Here is a 16,624-nt window from a genome sequence, read left to right on the forward strand (position 1 = left end):
GGCAGTGGGGAAATTACTAGTTGAAGGTGTGGGTTGGAGGGGAGGGGGGTTGTGTTGTTTAGCTAGTGATGGTATGGTTTGTGTGAAGTGTGTGTTGAATGAGGTAGCAATATTTTCTGAGGAGTGAGGGATGTTAGGAGGAGGGGTACTGACTTTACCTGGGTGGAGGATGGAGTTTATGGAGGACCAGAATTGTTTGGGGCTGTGTTGGGAGGAGTCTTGGGCAGACTGGTAGTATTGGAATTTGTCCTGTTTTATTATCTTTTTGACTCTATTGCGTAGTTCTAGGAATTTCTGTCTAGTTGAGGGGGTTTTGGTTTTGCACCAGTGCTCCCAGGCTTTATCCCTGTTTTTCATTTCTGACTTAGTGGTTTTCTGTAGCCATGGGGAGGGTTGTGCTTTGATTCTGGAAAGTCTTATGGGGGCATGGTAATTAAGGATGCTCAGGAGGGTAGTATTAAAAAATTCAACTGCGTCATCAAGACTGAGGTACTTTAGAGGATGCCAGTTACATTCTTTGAGGGTTGAGATGAATGTGAGTGGGTTAAAGTTTCGTTTTTTACGTATTTGACGGTAGATGATGGGTTTAGCTTGGTATAGGTATTTTTTGAGTAGGAATGTTTGGGAGTGATCACTGAGGCTATCTGATAAGCAGCCTGTTATATATGACTGGGGGCTCTTACTGACTAGTATCCAATCCAGGGTAGTGTGCTTGCTGGAGTTTTTATTTATCCCGGTTGGCGACTGGACTAGTTGGGTGAAGCCATGAAGGTTTAGATGATGGGTTGGATGGTTGCCAGAAGAGGATTGCCAGTCAATATTGAAATCACCTAAAATGATAGTTTCTTGGGGGAGATGGTGGGTAGACCAGCTGAGGAGGTTTTCTAGTGGAGGGATGTTTTGGCCAGGTGGAAAGTAGCATCCAGTTATGTTGATGGTTTTGTTTTGGTTTATTTTGATGTTGGTATATATTATTTCTTCATTGCCTATTTGTGGAGCTGATGATTTTAAGATCTGGATGTTTAGATGCTGTTTAAATATTATAGCTACACCGCCTCCTTTCTTGTTTAGCTGGTCTACTCTTAGTATGCCATAACCTGTAGGGAGTATTTGCTCACTGGTAATGTGAGGTTTTAGCCAGGTTACTGTCAGGATGACTACATCTGGGGAGTACAAGTCTATGGTGGCATGGAGTCCATGGACTTTGTTGGATATACCTCTAATATTTAGGCTTAGTAGAAGGAAGTCACTTGGCTTTCTATTGGCTATAATATGGTAGAAGTTGTGGTTTCTAGTCTGATTATGAGGATTGGGGTTGGAGATGGTAGGGCCAGGGTCGGGTGGATGTCTCCGGGCTAGTTTTGATATGCATGAGGTTATTAGTTTTCTCAGTTTTTGAATGTGTTTGTTTATAAGGGAAACTTTATGATTGTGCTCTGTGGGTAATAGGTATGGTGGGAGGGTTGATATGTTAAGTTGTGGTGATGCTTTATGTTTGAGTAATATAGTTGGTAGAATATGGGGGGGTGCATAGGGAAGGTTCTTGAGTTGGGAGGGGAGCTGAGTGAGGGTAAGACATGAGTGTTGGTGTGAGTAGTAGTACAGTGGTAGTGGTTGAGTGGGGGAATGATGGAGCTTTGGTAGGATGTAAGATATGCAAGGAGAGTGCATGCAGTGAGCATAGGTAAGGTATGCTTGTACATGTTAGTTGAGGAGGTGTGATAGTAGTGGGAAGATGGAGGAGGTAGTGTTGGGTTAGCGCTGTGGTTGGCTATTGGAAAGATGGAAGGTGTTTGTGAGTGTAATAAAGGTGGGACCACTGGGGGTGGGAGGGAATAGTGGGCAGGGTGGAGAGCGAAGCGGGTAGAGACCCTTTTAGTTGCTGTTATGGGGGGGCTGGAAAAATCAGGTAACAGAGTTAACTGATAAATGAACATATGATATTGACAAGGGTGGTTGTAGTTTTAAAAATGGTGCCTGCCACAGGTAATATTTATTAACTTTGGGATTGTCTTAAGGTAATAAACAAGGAAGGGGGAGGAGAGAACAAGGGTGTGAGCAGGCAGTTCTTTGTACTGCTGCTAATGAGCCAAAGCAAAGACAAGTTTGTGTTTAAGAAACAATCACAATTGACCAAGGACTGCTCTGAAACTGTAAGTCATTTCTTAACCATTTCTCAGGTGGAAAAACAGGATAACCTTGTATCAGTAGGCTACTGTGGTCTCAGTTTAAATTAACAAACACACAGTATTGATCAGTTATGGATACTATTTGCTAACAGAAGGGAATAAGAGAGAAAGTGGAAGATGAGTGAGTGTGTGTGTGTGTGTGGGGGGGGGGGCTGCATACAAGCCAAAGCCGAGTGCTCTCCAGGGGAAAATGAATATTGGCTCAGACAGGTAGACACATACTCAAAGTCAACTTTAGTTTTGTTTGCAGACAGTTCAGACCCGGACTGCGCTTTTCTTATAAGAATGATAAAGGTGGTACCGCAAAGTAGTTACTTTTTGCCCAGTGGTCAATGCAAGGTCTTCCTCTATCACATCAGATAATTCTTATGGAATCATGCAAGAAAGATCTCCTTTGGTGGCTACAAACAGAGCAATTTTACCTTGGCTGTCCTTTTGTTTTTCCATAACCAACAGCAGTACTGACCACAGACGCTTCCCAGATTGGGGGGGGGGTGCATTATCTGGGTATGACGGTCCATGGTCTATGTCAAGAACATGAGAGCCACTTGCACATCAACGTCCTAGAGATGAGAGTGTTGCAGGCATTTCAAGACTCTCTTCCAATAAGAATGGCTGCAATTCAGATGGACAACATGTCAATGGTGTGGTACATAAACAAGCAGGGAGGAACCAAATCGTACCCCCTATGTCGAGAGGCACAATGGGTGTGGCAGTGGGCTGCTGCTTCTCAACATTTTCTGATAGCAACGCACATCTCGGGGAAATCCAACGTGATAGCAGACAAACTCAGCAGAGCTATTCTGTTGCCTCATGAGTTGTCCCGAAAGCTGGAGATTGCAGAAGAGATCTTCCAGAAATCAGGCCAGCCTTGCTATGACCTTTTCGCCACTTCCATGAATGCCAAATGCAGCAGCTACTTTGCCCTCATTCCCCCTCTGGGGAAGTCACCAAGGGATACACTGGTTCACAATTGGCCCCTGGGACTACTCTATGCCTTTCCCCCTTCCCCTTAATACCCAAAGTATTTCAGAAAGCCAGTACATTGAAAAGCACAATGATTCTCATTGCACCTTACTGGCCTCAACAAGTTTGGTTCACCTTTCTCTGGACCCATTGGCTGGAGGAACCGTGGATTCTGGACCCAGTTCCAGATCTTTTGACCCACTCATCGGGAGCATTCCATCCATCCATCCAAACCCTCAAGTTGAAAGCATGGCTTCTCTAATTCCAGATTTAGCCAGGTGTTACGAATTTTCCCCTGTAGTGAAACATATCCTTGTTTCTTCCTACAAACCATCCACGAGGAAATTGTATTCCAGTAAATGGAAAATATTTACATACTGGGCTGCTGAACAGAACATCAAACCTTTTACAGCTCCTATTACTGCAGTTCTAGAATTTCTTTCCAAACTTTTTGATGAGGGAGCTGCAGCAGCTACTATCAGAGTTCAATTTGGTAGCCATTTCTGATTTCCATACTGGAGAAATGGGTACCTTTTATGTCTCACAGATTATGTAAAGCCTTTCTCAAAGGTACCTTTCTACTCAGACCCCCTGATTGGAGAGCCTCTTGTCCCTTGGGACCTAAGTTTTGTCCTGTCTGCATTAGTCTTGCCACCTTTTGAGCCGGCATCTTCTTGCGATATAAAGTATTTGTCATGGGAAACTCTTCTTAATAGCCATTACTTCCATCAAAAGAGTATCAGAACTCCAAGCTCTCTCTATTCATCCTCCTTATATAGTTTTTCACAAAGACAGAGTATCCTTGAGAACTAATCATTCTTTCCTACCGAAAGTCTGTTCAGAGAATAATCTAAATCAATTGATTCAATTGCCTGTGTTTTTTCCAAATTATAGCAACAAGGCAGAATATAAATTGCATCAATTAGATGTGCACAGACAGCTATGCTTCTACTTGCATAGGACCAAAGACCTCAGAAAGTCTGACCAGCTTTTTGTGCCATTTTCTGCCAAAAGGAAAGGATTGCCACTATCCAAGATAACTTTTTCTAAGTGGCTTACTGACTGTATTTTCTTCTCATACAGTAAGAATAACAGAAAATTACCGGGCAAAATAAAAGGACAATCCGCAAGGGCGGTCTCAACATCCTCTGATTCTCAGGCTAGACTTCCTATAGACTCTATTTATGCAGCTGCCACATGGGTGAGACCTCATACATTTATTACTCATTACAAAGTAGATGTGGCCTCCTGGAACAGGTCTTCCTTTGGATCCACTGTACTGAGTCTATTTTCCTGAGCCACCCTAGGATAAAGGTGCTAGAAACGCAGTCCCAACCTGCAAGAATTACAGCGAGATAGAACAACATAACATTAAGAAGTTATGTACTCACCATAATGTTCCATGTTTGTTGTCCATCTCACCTATATTCTTGCGTCCCACCCTCCTTCCCCCTCTTTTGTTCCTACAAGACCAGGTGGATATTACACATATATGTATATAGTTATATTGATTTGGAATCTCTGGTTTCTTCATTCTACAGTTAGACAATCTGTTTTTTGTATAGGCATGTGGAGGTACTGACGAGGTTTTCACTTGCAAACAAGATCTGGGTATCTTACCTGGTGCAGCATGGGATAGGGGTTAGCCTCGAGCCAGTGGAAGCTCTTGAGCTTTTGTGTTAGGCCAAGTCAGAACTGATACTCGGTTCTGAACCCAACCAGCAAGAATATAGGTGAGATGGACAACAAACATGGAATGTTATGGTGAGTACATAACTTCTTATTTGGGACAAGAATGTGATATGAAAGAACTTGAGCAAGAAGGAATGCATAAATATTTGGGAATCGATGAAGGATCAACAGTAAAACATGAATAAATGCAAATAAAACTTAGTAAGGAATACTTCAGAAGACTTAAATTAATCCTGAAAACAGCACTGACATCTAGAAACAAAATCCAAGCTATAAACCAATTTGCTCTTACTGTCCTAACTTACAGTTTTGGAGTGATTGACTGGCCCCAAAACATGTTGGCTAGATTAGATAGGAAAACAAGAAGGATGCTTCATGCTCACCAAATGATTTAAAAAATAAATGCATACCAAGATCATATATTCCCCATTCCAAAGGAGGGATGTGCCTCCTTGAAATTCATTATATGTATAGATCTGCAGTCGTAGGACTCCATACATATCTGCTGACCTCACAAGACCCAAACGTAGTGAAAGTTTTGAAACATGAGGAGAATAAATCTAAGATGACTTCTCTGTTTAATCTAGCAGAAGCATCAAGCAGGAATGGAAATCAAACCAAAAGTAGATAAAAATCAGGCAGCAACTGAATGTGCCAAAAAACAAATGAAAGAATATATGTTGAAGGATCAGATGAGAAGGCAAGAAATGTGGAAAAAGCATAAATATAGTTGCAAGTAGAGAAAACCTCTGGAAGAACCTAATGTTGATCAGGAACAAATGCAGGAATGTTTAAGGAGAGGCGAATTCAAACCAAGAGATAAAAAGTTAATATTGGCAGCCCAAGATAGTTGGCTGCATACACGTTGGTTTATAAAGTCCATTGAACATTTGGGAGAAACAGACAAATGTAGGTTTTGTAAAACTGAATTGGAAACAGTCGCACACGTCATTGCTGGTTGCGATATACTAATGGTAGAAAGGCTGTATACCCTAAGGCATAATAATGTGGTGAGACTGTTGGGTCTATATTAGAACATCGAAGTTTCAAAACTTCGAATGTTCTAATATCAAACATACCCTAAGGCATAATAATGTGGTGAGACTGTTGGGTCTATATTAGAACATCGAAGTTTACTTTGAATGTTCTAATATCAAACCCTATTCAGCGAAAGCTGAAAACGTCAAACATACAGAACAGCGAATTTTTTCCTAGGGAAAAAATTTGCTGTTCCAAAACACATACACACAACACAAGCACACCAAACAAACAGCAATCCACACACATACACCTAAAATCTTACACCTAACCCTACACTGAACTATACACACACCACTAACTATCCACTTACCTTAACCCAAACCCTAACCCTAAGGTCCGTCACTATCGCATACTCACCTCACCCGCGGCCTAACCCTAACTCGCCTACCCCGCCCTAACCCTCACGTCCACACAATCGCACCTACCTGACCCGCGCCCTAACCCTAACTAACCTAACCCGCCCTAACCCTCACGTCCACACAATCGCACACATACATAACCTGTGCCATAACCCTCCCTAACTCTCACGTCCACACAATCGCCCACATACCTAACCCGCTCTCTAACCCTAACTAACCTAACCTGCACTCAGTCACACATTTACATGAACCCGACCTGTAACTTTCCACCACAGCGCTAAAAATACCGAAGCAACAGAAATGGACAACCAAATTCTTTCCCTAGGAAAAAATTGGTTTTCTGTTGCTTCGATATTTTCAGCTTTCGCTGAATAGGGTTCGATATTAGAACATTTGAAGTTTGGAAACTTCAATGTTCTAATATAGACCCGAGACTGTTGCACTGGGGATTGTGCAAACATTATGGTACTGAAGTGGCTGAAAACATGAGCCACAAAGCGTCATAGAAAATGATGAAGTCTACATCACATGGGATTATCCATTACCAACAGTTCAAAAGAGAGATGCCAGAAAAATGGATATAGTGGTCCAAGAAAAGAAGACAAGAGTAGCATTAATCCTTGAAATTGCCATACCCAGTGACTACAGTATCTTGTGTACAGAGAGACACAAAATCATAAAATATCAGAATCTGCAGGCAGAAACGAGAGCAATGTGGAAGAAAGATTCCCAGACAGTTCCAATAGTAGTAGGAGCAACGGGTCTTATAAAAAAGAATTTACTATCGTATTTAGATATGCTACCAATACATCTAACTCCATACGAATTGCAGAAGGAGTCATTACTGGGCACATTGCGGGTGCTGCGAAGAGCACTTTTGGCTGATATGCAAGATTGAAACAATACTAATTTCATGAACTTTAATCATACTTTGACTTAAGGAATGGGGTCCATTTCTGTCATGGTATTAGAAACCCAAATGATTTGGAGAAATTAAAAAAGAGTGCATTTATGCATTAGATTAACATTTATCAATGAAAAATCTGCACTGAAAGTGTCAGCAGAATTATGATGGTACATAGAAATGTTTAGAAGATGTTTTGTCCCTGCCTAGCATAAGAGTTATGCCCTTCTAGGATTTAGAAAGAATGGTGAGATAACTGATGTGAAGGGTTTTATTGTAGTTTTACCTTGCTAAATATATTTGCTGTTGGCTCTGAGTATGCAAGCATCTGCATTTTTTAAGATGCTCTCCATCCTAGAGTTTATACCGTCACACTGTTAAATTTGTTTCAGAAATCTTTTTTCTGACAGTTTTGTTTAGACAGGATATAATTTGGTGATGCAGCATTTACGAGTTGATTTAATGGTTTTAAATGAGTTGGTCTGCTAATTCAATAGAAGAAAGATTGCTCACAGCTCAACAAGTTTAGTGAATTCAGTTAAAATCCATTGAATTTCTTAGGTGCTTTTAAATACTAATTACTTTGGGGGGGGTTGTGAAGGTTGGTGAGTGATCCCCATGGATGCCTAGTCAGGCTGCTGACATTTCCATTTAACAGCCTTAGTTGTTGGTGACACTTTCCTCTCTAGTTGTTGAGTGTATCAGCTGACACTATCCTATTCTTATGCAGTCATTGACCAGTCACTGTTATGTGGAAAGGTATACAAGAGTACAAGATGATCCTACAGATAGGACTGACTCATCACTTTTTTTTTTTTTTAATACTATACTTCATTAGATATGACACTAGAATCTCTAGTGCAAAATGATAACTCTCTAAATACGAGTAAGATAAATGCTGAAAAAGTTTCATGGCAGGTCTGCTGAAGGAGCAGTGGGGACCATGCTATAATGAACTATTGCTTGGCAGTAGGTATCACTGGGCCATTTTTCAAAGTATGTGAGGCAATATTAAGAGAGAGAGACTTATATTACGTCTCTGTCTAAGTTTTATGGGGGTCATATTGAAAAAAATATTACTCATTCCATTAAGGGAGGGTCACACATAGAAAATACAAGCAGCAAGTTTCCCTTTGTTGAAATCTATATTGCTCATTGCTTTGTAAGGATTGACATATCTAACATTCTTTACAAATACTGTTCCTGACAAAAAGATGATAAAGACCAACAGATCAACTCTAAGGCTGGCTGTATTAAACAAGCATAATGGTAAACACCTGAGGTAGGAAATGTTTGCTTTGTGATGCAGATGCTGGTAAATTGATGTGTTAATTGTGGTTTCTCCGTCATATTTATATTCCAGGAATTTGAAGATCAACCTGCAGTAGTGTTTTCTAGTCCACAGCCCCGCAGGATAATCGGCCCTCATACAACGGCAGAGATCCTCCTGGTGGTGGAGGCCCACCTTATTGGAGAGCAGGATGCTGTGGCATATTTGACTATTTTTGGAAGTGAGAAGCCACCAATGGTAATTTCTCTTTACCTTATGCTGCTGTTCTTGTCATAAATGGTTTTAATATTGTACATTGAATGGTGGAGAGGCAGTTTAATATGCACTGCATTGTTTGCTGTGACTCTAGAAGGATAAATTTATATTTCACTGTAGAACTCATTTCACAATATTCAGTAATTTTAACCATTTAATACATCATGTTTATCATTCTTCCCTGTATTATTTTTTCTATAAATGAGACGCACACCAGTATTTATTAGCTCTTGTTTGTATGCACCTGTTTATTACTGATAACATTTCACAAGCAGGTCATTTAGCTTTATTAAGAAAGCAAGCAAAACAAGCACAGTGAAATTAAAATTCTGGTTGAAAGCATGTTTAAAAAATCAAGTGTGTGGTATATTTAGTTTGTAGCTGTCATAGTAACTGGAGATACCATAAAATGAATAAAAGTTAAGATTCTTCCTCAACAAACATCAGCACACACACAGTTCATCTTGTTTATTCTAAAGCTGCTTAGGTTTTCCAAGCTGAGACTGGTTATTGATGCATACATCTATAATTAAATTGTGTAGGTTGTGGTAAAGCATTAACTGTCTTAAAGGAGAAGCACACTGTTCTTGAAATTGCATGATACTGCAGTCCTTCTGATCAAGACTAGGACACTGTCTGTATTACAAATTTACAACAGTCAGATCTTAATAGAAACACTGAAAGCATTACGAACCTTAAGAAGATGGCCTTCTATTTGTAATAGACCTTTTCCATATTGTAGTCATCCTCTTCCATTCTGATTAAGAAGCAAGACCTAAGTATTTGACTTAACCTCTTGCCATCAAAATCTTGTTTAAAATGCTGGACTAAGGGGCTATAAAACTTCACTAGGAGCACTTCTTCCTTTGCTCAGTAGCAGTGCCCACCTTTAAGTCAAGGCACTCCTCTTTGTTGGAACCATAGCTTCACCTTGTATAATGTCATGTTATACTTCCATACAAGTAACCAGTCTCTGTTTACTGTTCAAAATATGATCAATATGTTTTCTCACAATTTCACCATACCCAGTGGACTAGTATAAGTGGTAGAATCTGTAACACAGCTGAAGTTCATTACATTGATAACTGCTACAGTAGCCTTAGTTATATAAGTTATATCCAGCCAAAGATATGACAGCCAGACACCTTCCACTCACTCAAACCATTAGTCTGCTCATGCTGAGCTGACTAAAAAGACAGGTTTGGGTACCAAGTCCTTCAGAGCTTCCCTGCCTTTGACAATATTGCTCCTCTGTGGGGTTTAAAGGATTGATAGCCAGCTTGTGCTGTTCCTTCACTGGACAGATAGATTCCTCCTGGGGAAAAGATTTCCACATTAAAAAAAAAAAAAAATATATATATATATATATATATATATATATATATATATATATATATATATACTTTTATTGTACTTTCCTATTTAGGAAAGTTATTTTTAAGCTGGGAATTTGTGTTTTAACTGACTGTCATAATACTTAACTGTGATTTTTAATGGGCACTCACATCTTTCCTGTCACTTGTTTAAAGTACTTGAAAAAACATTTTCTGTGGAGAAATTGTGTTGTTTACTTTTGGGGGGGCTGGTAAGACATTTTAAATTTTTTTCTGGCTTTTGCTGCTTGTTTTCCCCAGGAAAGAGTCCCTATTTTGGCTTGGCCATAGAACAAGCTACAGGTGCCATGATCAGTACTTCTTCCAGCCATAAAAAGAAAAAGTTAAGCAAATAGCCTTTACCACTACAGTAGGCTAACAATTTGCCTCAGCTGCAGGTGGGTAACTGCTGTTTCCATAGCTTGTTCCTCAAACCACACATCTTTTACCCCAAATCCCTCTGATGTAGCACCTATAGCTACTATGGACTGGGGTTAGCTACGTTCTCTGCAGCATTTGGGGTCCCCTCAGCAGGGAAGGGAGGGCCAATATTGTCCATCCTGTGACAAAGAACAGCAAGGCTTTCCTGTTTAGTCAGAATGTTGTGCCTATGCCTGGAGAAGCTGCTGTTACCATTAATAATGCCATTGACCTCATTATTACTATCAAAAAGAAACAGGAGGAGCAGTCACTGAGGGATTCTCTGCTCCACATTTGGCCCCCAGATCTCTTCTGTGCTTTTCCCCATTGCAATTAATGAACAAATTCATAGAGAAAGCAATAATGTGCAAGGCTAGAGTGATCCTTATTGCCTCCTTCTAACCCTGTGGCCTCTGCCTGTATATCTGCTTTGGATGTTGGATCAGTATCCAGACTTGTTTACACAACCATTAGGACTACATCTTCTGGACCAGAAATTCATGAAGTCCAAGCCGCTTGTCTCCCAGATATGCCGAGCTCCCTACCTCAGTTGTCCTGAGCATCCAAAAAATAGTCCAGTAAGAACATCTACCATAGCAAGTGGAAGAGATTTACCTTTTGGCAGATATCAATAGGTTTAGATCCTTTCTGTGCCCCAGTTCCTTCCATTTTGGAATTCTTGTCTGAGCTTTTCCACAGTGACTGTGGCTATTTGACTATCAAAGTACAAGTGGTCACTACTTTAAGTTTTCACATTTGGCAGAATGACAGCTCTGTAGTTTCCTTGCAAATCTCAAAGGCCTTTTTGAAGGGAACCTTTCTCCTGTAATTAATTATCAGAGATCCAGTACCTCCCTGGGATATTACTATCATGCTACAGGCATTGATTTAGTCACCCTTTAAACCATCAACTTCAGTTGATTTAAAGTTTCTTTCTTGGAAGACAATTTTCCTGGTGGCTGTTGCTTTAGTGAGACGAATTTCAGTGATGCAGGCACTATCCTGCAAACCTCCCTATCCTTCCTTGAGAACTAATGCATCTTTCCTTCCTAAGGTGGCACCTGAGGCTGATTTAAACCAGTCTGTAAACCTACCAGTCTTTTTTCTCAAATTTTCAAACAAGGGTGAATACCTGTTACAGTGCTAGACATTCATCGCCAACTTAGGGTTTGTCTTCATAGGGCTAAGCTATTCAGAAAGTCTGTTCAGTTGTTGCCTTCTCAAAGCCTAAATTGGCTAAAGCAGTTGCAAACGTTACTCTTCCAAGATGGTTATCAGACTGCATTTCTTTCGTTTACAATAAAAAGGGAGTGTCTCTACATTCTAAACCTAAGGCTCATTCTACATGGGCAGTGGCCTTATCAACAACCTTTTCTAGCAGGTTGCCTATCAATGTTATTTGTGCTCCAGCAACGTGGTCAACAGTTCACATTTTTGTGTCTCACTAAAAGCTGAATCTACTATCTGCTCTTCTTTGGTTCCACCATCCTTGGGAACATCCTTCCTTGATACCTCCCCAGGTAAAACAGCTTGGGCATCTGTGCCATAATTGAATTGGATGAAAACAGACAACACTGGATGCAAAAGTTATGTACGAAGAATAATGATAGATTAATGTTGCCTGATTTTCATCCAGTTTAACCTCCCATCCTCCTGGCCCCTTCCAAATTGACCCGAAAGGGCTTCTGGTGATCAGGTAGTTTTTCCTTGCACACCCTGTGTGCAAGCAATCCTCACTGACAGCTTTGCATTTCTACAATTTTTTTCTGTAGTCTAATTAGCCTTGAACATGATTGGTATATATATATATATATATATATATATATATATATATATATATATATATATACACAGTGTGTGTCTGTTAGTGTATGCGTTTATATGTATGTATGTGTGCGTGCATGTGTGTGTGTTTGTGTCTGTGTGTATTGTTATCTTATTGGGGCAAACTTGATCTGATGTGCTGAGATGGAGTACAGGGAATTATGGTAGAGGAAGAGTCTGAGCCCTGGAACCAAAGAGCTTCAGAATCTATGCTGTGGTTGGATCTGACAAGCCACAGTTAAACCAGACAACATGGATCCATCGTTATGTTAAGTACATTACATTCATTTGTCTGCCCCTTATGATAATATGACAGCATAATTCCCATCCCTCTCCCCATTTATTGGCAGTTGAGAATAATCACATAAGTATCCTTTTGCAAAGTCTCTCCCCTTAAACTACTCACTAGGCTAAAATACCTTTGATAAAATTGCTTAGTAGTGAGTGCACTGATACTGCTTGCACTGATTTTAGTTACCAGATTAATTAGTTTGCTGGTGGCAGAAGATTTCCAGGCTAGTTGTTTGTATTGAAATTTAAATACTTGTGTGTGTGTGTGTGTGTGTGTGTGTGTGTGTGTGTGTGTGTGTGTGTGTGTGTGTGTGTGTGTATATATATATATATATATATATATATATATATATATATATATATATATATATGAATATATGTTTGTGTAGAAAATATTCTTGTAGGCAAAAATCCCACACACAGTAAACGTGAACACCAAAGTTGTCAACAGTTTACCACACATCACACCTCTCCAAGGCCATCACAATACATATCATCTGTCAGATGCTGAGGTTCTAAAGATTAACTTTCCTAAACCTCAGAGACCTCCAAAACATAACACGGCACAAAGCACAATCAGCATATTAAGCCTACTTCCTCACATAGCAGAAGGAGCCCCAAACACACAGATACTAAGCCTGTAAGGCAGTCATTGACCCAACCAACCATTCTTGTTATAGGTGACTCCATTGTAAGACATACAGATGTGCCACTTACCAGGCTGAACAGTTAGTTGCTTATCTGATGCCAGGATCAGTCAGCTCATGCATGCTCTCAAGTTATTGAACAAGTACAAGTATGACTCTGTCATAGTTTATGCAGATGTCAGTGACTTGGTGTACCTCCCTGGATTATACGAAGAGAGAAATAATGGAGCTCTCATATTCTGACCAAGGCAGGTATGAGCCTAGTGTTGAGCAGGATTCTACCCTCTCCAGGGATAATGCTGCGATTTGAGCAAGAAATAAATAACTTTTTTTGTGCCATCCAAAGGGGGTCCAATATTTGTCAGTGTCAGGGGATATGCTCAACAGACCATGCTACTTCACCAGGGATGGCCTGCATCTTTCCCCTCTAGGGTTTCTGTTATTGGCAAAAATATTGTCCACCCCCTATAGTGCCTTTTTTTAGGCAATACCAGCCTGATAAACCTACCAATATAAGAAAACAAGCAAAGGAAAATATGAAGGTGTTACTGTGAATGCTAGAAGCGTGAAAAGAAACTCCACTCCCTACAAGCCCTTGTCACCTTGGAAGACATTGACATCTGTGTAGTGAGTGAGACATGGTTTAAATTAGCAGAGAGCACTCTGACTGTGCAAGGCTATAATGCCTTCCATATGTTTAGACCAGCTATTGCTCAGGAGGAGAAAAAAGATGGAGGTGTATCACTCTACATTCAGAAGAAACTCTCACAAAGGCTGGTAAAGAACGATGATGCACTGGAAATTCTTTGTGTCCAAATAACCATCAGAAAGCTCCCTTACCATATATTAGCTAGCTATAGAATTCACTGTATGACAAAAGAAAGCCACAACACCTATCTATAGGAAATAAAATCACTCAGAATTATATCCAATACCATTTTCCTAGATGATCTTAACTTTTCAACTATATACTGGGAAACCTACACCACCACTAGTGCACAAGTACGGTGATTCCTGGACTTTGTCAATACAAATGCCTTGGAAAAACTAGTCAGAGTACCCACTAGGGGGATAACATTTTGGATCTTATCCTTACTAATATGGGAGCATATTGCACAATCCCTTGTACATTTTCATCACTTATTAGGTCTGATCATAAAGCAATTTCCTTCAAAATAAAACTGAAAGCAGACATTCCTTCCATTGAAGGTACCTTTATAAATTTCTTTAAGACAAACTACCTATTCCTATGTGATACATTGGCAAGCATTAAATCACCATAAAACCCAGTTAACTCCACTGAATATGCAGAATTGTATACCACCACACTATACCAGCATGTAAACTGTACCCCATAGGAACAAGTGCATGGCAAACCCCAGAAGCAAACCCACATGGTGAAACATAGTATCAACAAGCTTTGTAATAAAAGGAAAATAATTTCAACCAAAAAGTATGAAGAGTATCTCCCAGAATATTAGAGCCCTTGTCACTGAAATAAACAAAAAACTCAGAAGCATAATAAAATCCACCAAAGCCAAGTTTGAGGCTAAAATACCTACCCAAGCCAAAGACAATCAGGAGGCATTTTTAATTATGTTGGTTATCTCAAAAGCACAATACAGCAATAATTACAAACGATGTTAACTGCACTGACGCTGAAGGTATAGATAACCTACTGGTTGGTAAATGTAGCTCTAATTTTACCTCACTCTCTCTCCCCTCCGTCTGTTCCTCAAGATATAGCTGAAACTGGTTCACCTCCAGCTATCACACAAGACCAAGTCCTAAAAGCGCTATCAAAAGCTAAATCTACTACATCAGTGGCTCATGAAGATATCCTTGGATGCACCTTAAATGGCATGAAGCACAATTTAGCCACACCCCTTAAAACACTGTTGTCTCAGCCTCCATGCAGGTTTTGTACAGAGTGAATGGAGAACAGCTACAATCATTCCCCTGCATAGCAGAAGACTTTCCACAGACCCAGGCGAGTATAGACAATATGTCTGACCAGCCTCATATGCAAAGCCAGGGAAAGATGTACTGTGGAATTCATCAATCAGGACACAGGGAGCCTTCAAACACTGGACCCATCTCTGTTTGGATTCATCAAGGGCAGGTCATGCTTATTCAACCGAGTGGATTTTTTTTTTTTAAAAAGGTCACTAAAGCAATGCATGAAGGCAAAATGATACAGACCGCATATCTTGACCTGGCCAAAGGTTTTTACACATTTCCTCATGCAGACATAATAGAAAAGCTAAATAAACTGTGAATAAACCCCTTTGTCACCCTCTGGATTGCCACCTGTCTCACAGATAGGATGCAGATAACCAGAATAAGGGAAGATAACCTCCACAAAGTGACCAGTCATTAGTGGAGTCCTCCAGGGTTCTGTGCTAGGACATCTCCTGTTTGGCATCTGTTTTTCTGAAGTAAAAACTAATACCAAGGGGCTCTGGCTGACTAAGTTTGCAGATGGCCGCAAACTTGAAGCAGTCATTGAATCCCCAAATGATTTAGTCATATTGCAGGAAATTTTGTCTCAAATAACTGTTGTTAAAATCATAGTTTGAAACTGAATGCCAGAAAATGCATTATTGTATCCCTTGGGAAATCATCTACCCAGGGAACTACCACACTGACATTACGCCCCTAAGTGCTGACGCAGTTGTTCAGGGTTTGTGAACTTATGTGAACATTGACCTAACTTTTGATCAACATATGTCTATTGTAAGAAAATCCTTCTGTACTGCACAGTATATAAACAGAGGGATTATGTCTAGATCTAGTGATGGCATTGCCCCCCCCCCTTTACTCAGTCCTCAATCTGCCATTCATTGAATATAAGCCCCCTTTGGCATATGTCTGTCCAGACACATGCAACTACAAAGATACCTTACTAAAAGGATTATAAAGCTTGAACAAGTCTTACATGGACTAACTCTGTCATGTCACTACATTCGGTATTCTACAGACTGTTAAGTGGTGACCTGTGTTTGGCATTCAAGTCATCCTCCAACACATTAATGATGGATTTACTGAACTTCAGCAAGTCAAAAGGTATAAAAAGTACTTGGTCTAGGGATATAAACATCTTAGGCAATATCAGCAGATCAGTTTGAAGGGAGAGTTATATTTTACAGAGGATATCACTGCTGTGGAACAGATTCACTGTTCACATAATTTATTTATTTTGTTTCCAGTTTGATAACCGGGGTGGTCCACTGGGCTCAAGGATCCCGTTTTCAGTGGAGGCCCAGGGAGAAAAGCTACAAATTTACAAAGATACAATAAAAATACAATAAAAATATGATAAAAAGTACAATATAATGCAGTTATGAATAATCCTAGTATTATATAATATTT

General features: G+C 40.0%; 1 protein-coding gene across 1 annotated transcript in view; it reads left to right on the forward strand.

The window, feature by feature from the left end:
• Positions 1–16,624, forward strand: part of HYDIN (HYDIN axonemal central pair apparatus protein) — a 6,673,197-nt gene that overhangs the window by 1,609,314 nt on the left and 5,047,259 nt on the right. The window contains exon 16 of the mRNA XM_044079523.1: positions 8,515–8,679. Within this exon, the coding sequence (XP_043935458.1) occupies positions 8,515–8,679 (165 nt within the window). The remainder of the gene's footprint in view (positions 1–8,514; positions 8,680–16,624) is intronic.

Source organism: Protopterus annectens, chromosome 8.part0 (assembly GCF_019279795.1).
Source record: "Protopterus annectens isolate FY-2018-M chromosome 8.part0, PAN1.0, whole genome shotgun sequence".
Classification (NCBI taxonomy): domain Eukaryota; kingdom Metazoa; phylum Chordata; order Ceratodontiformes; family Protopteridae; genus Protopterus; species Protopterus annectens.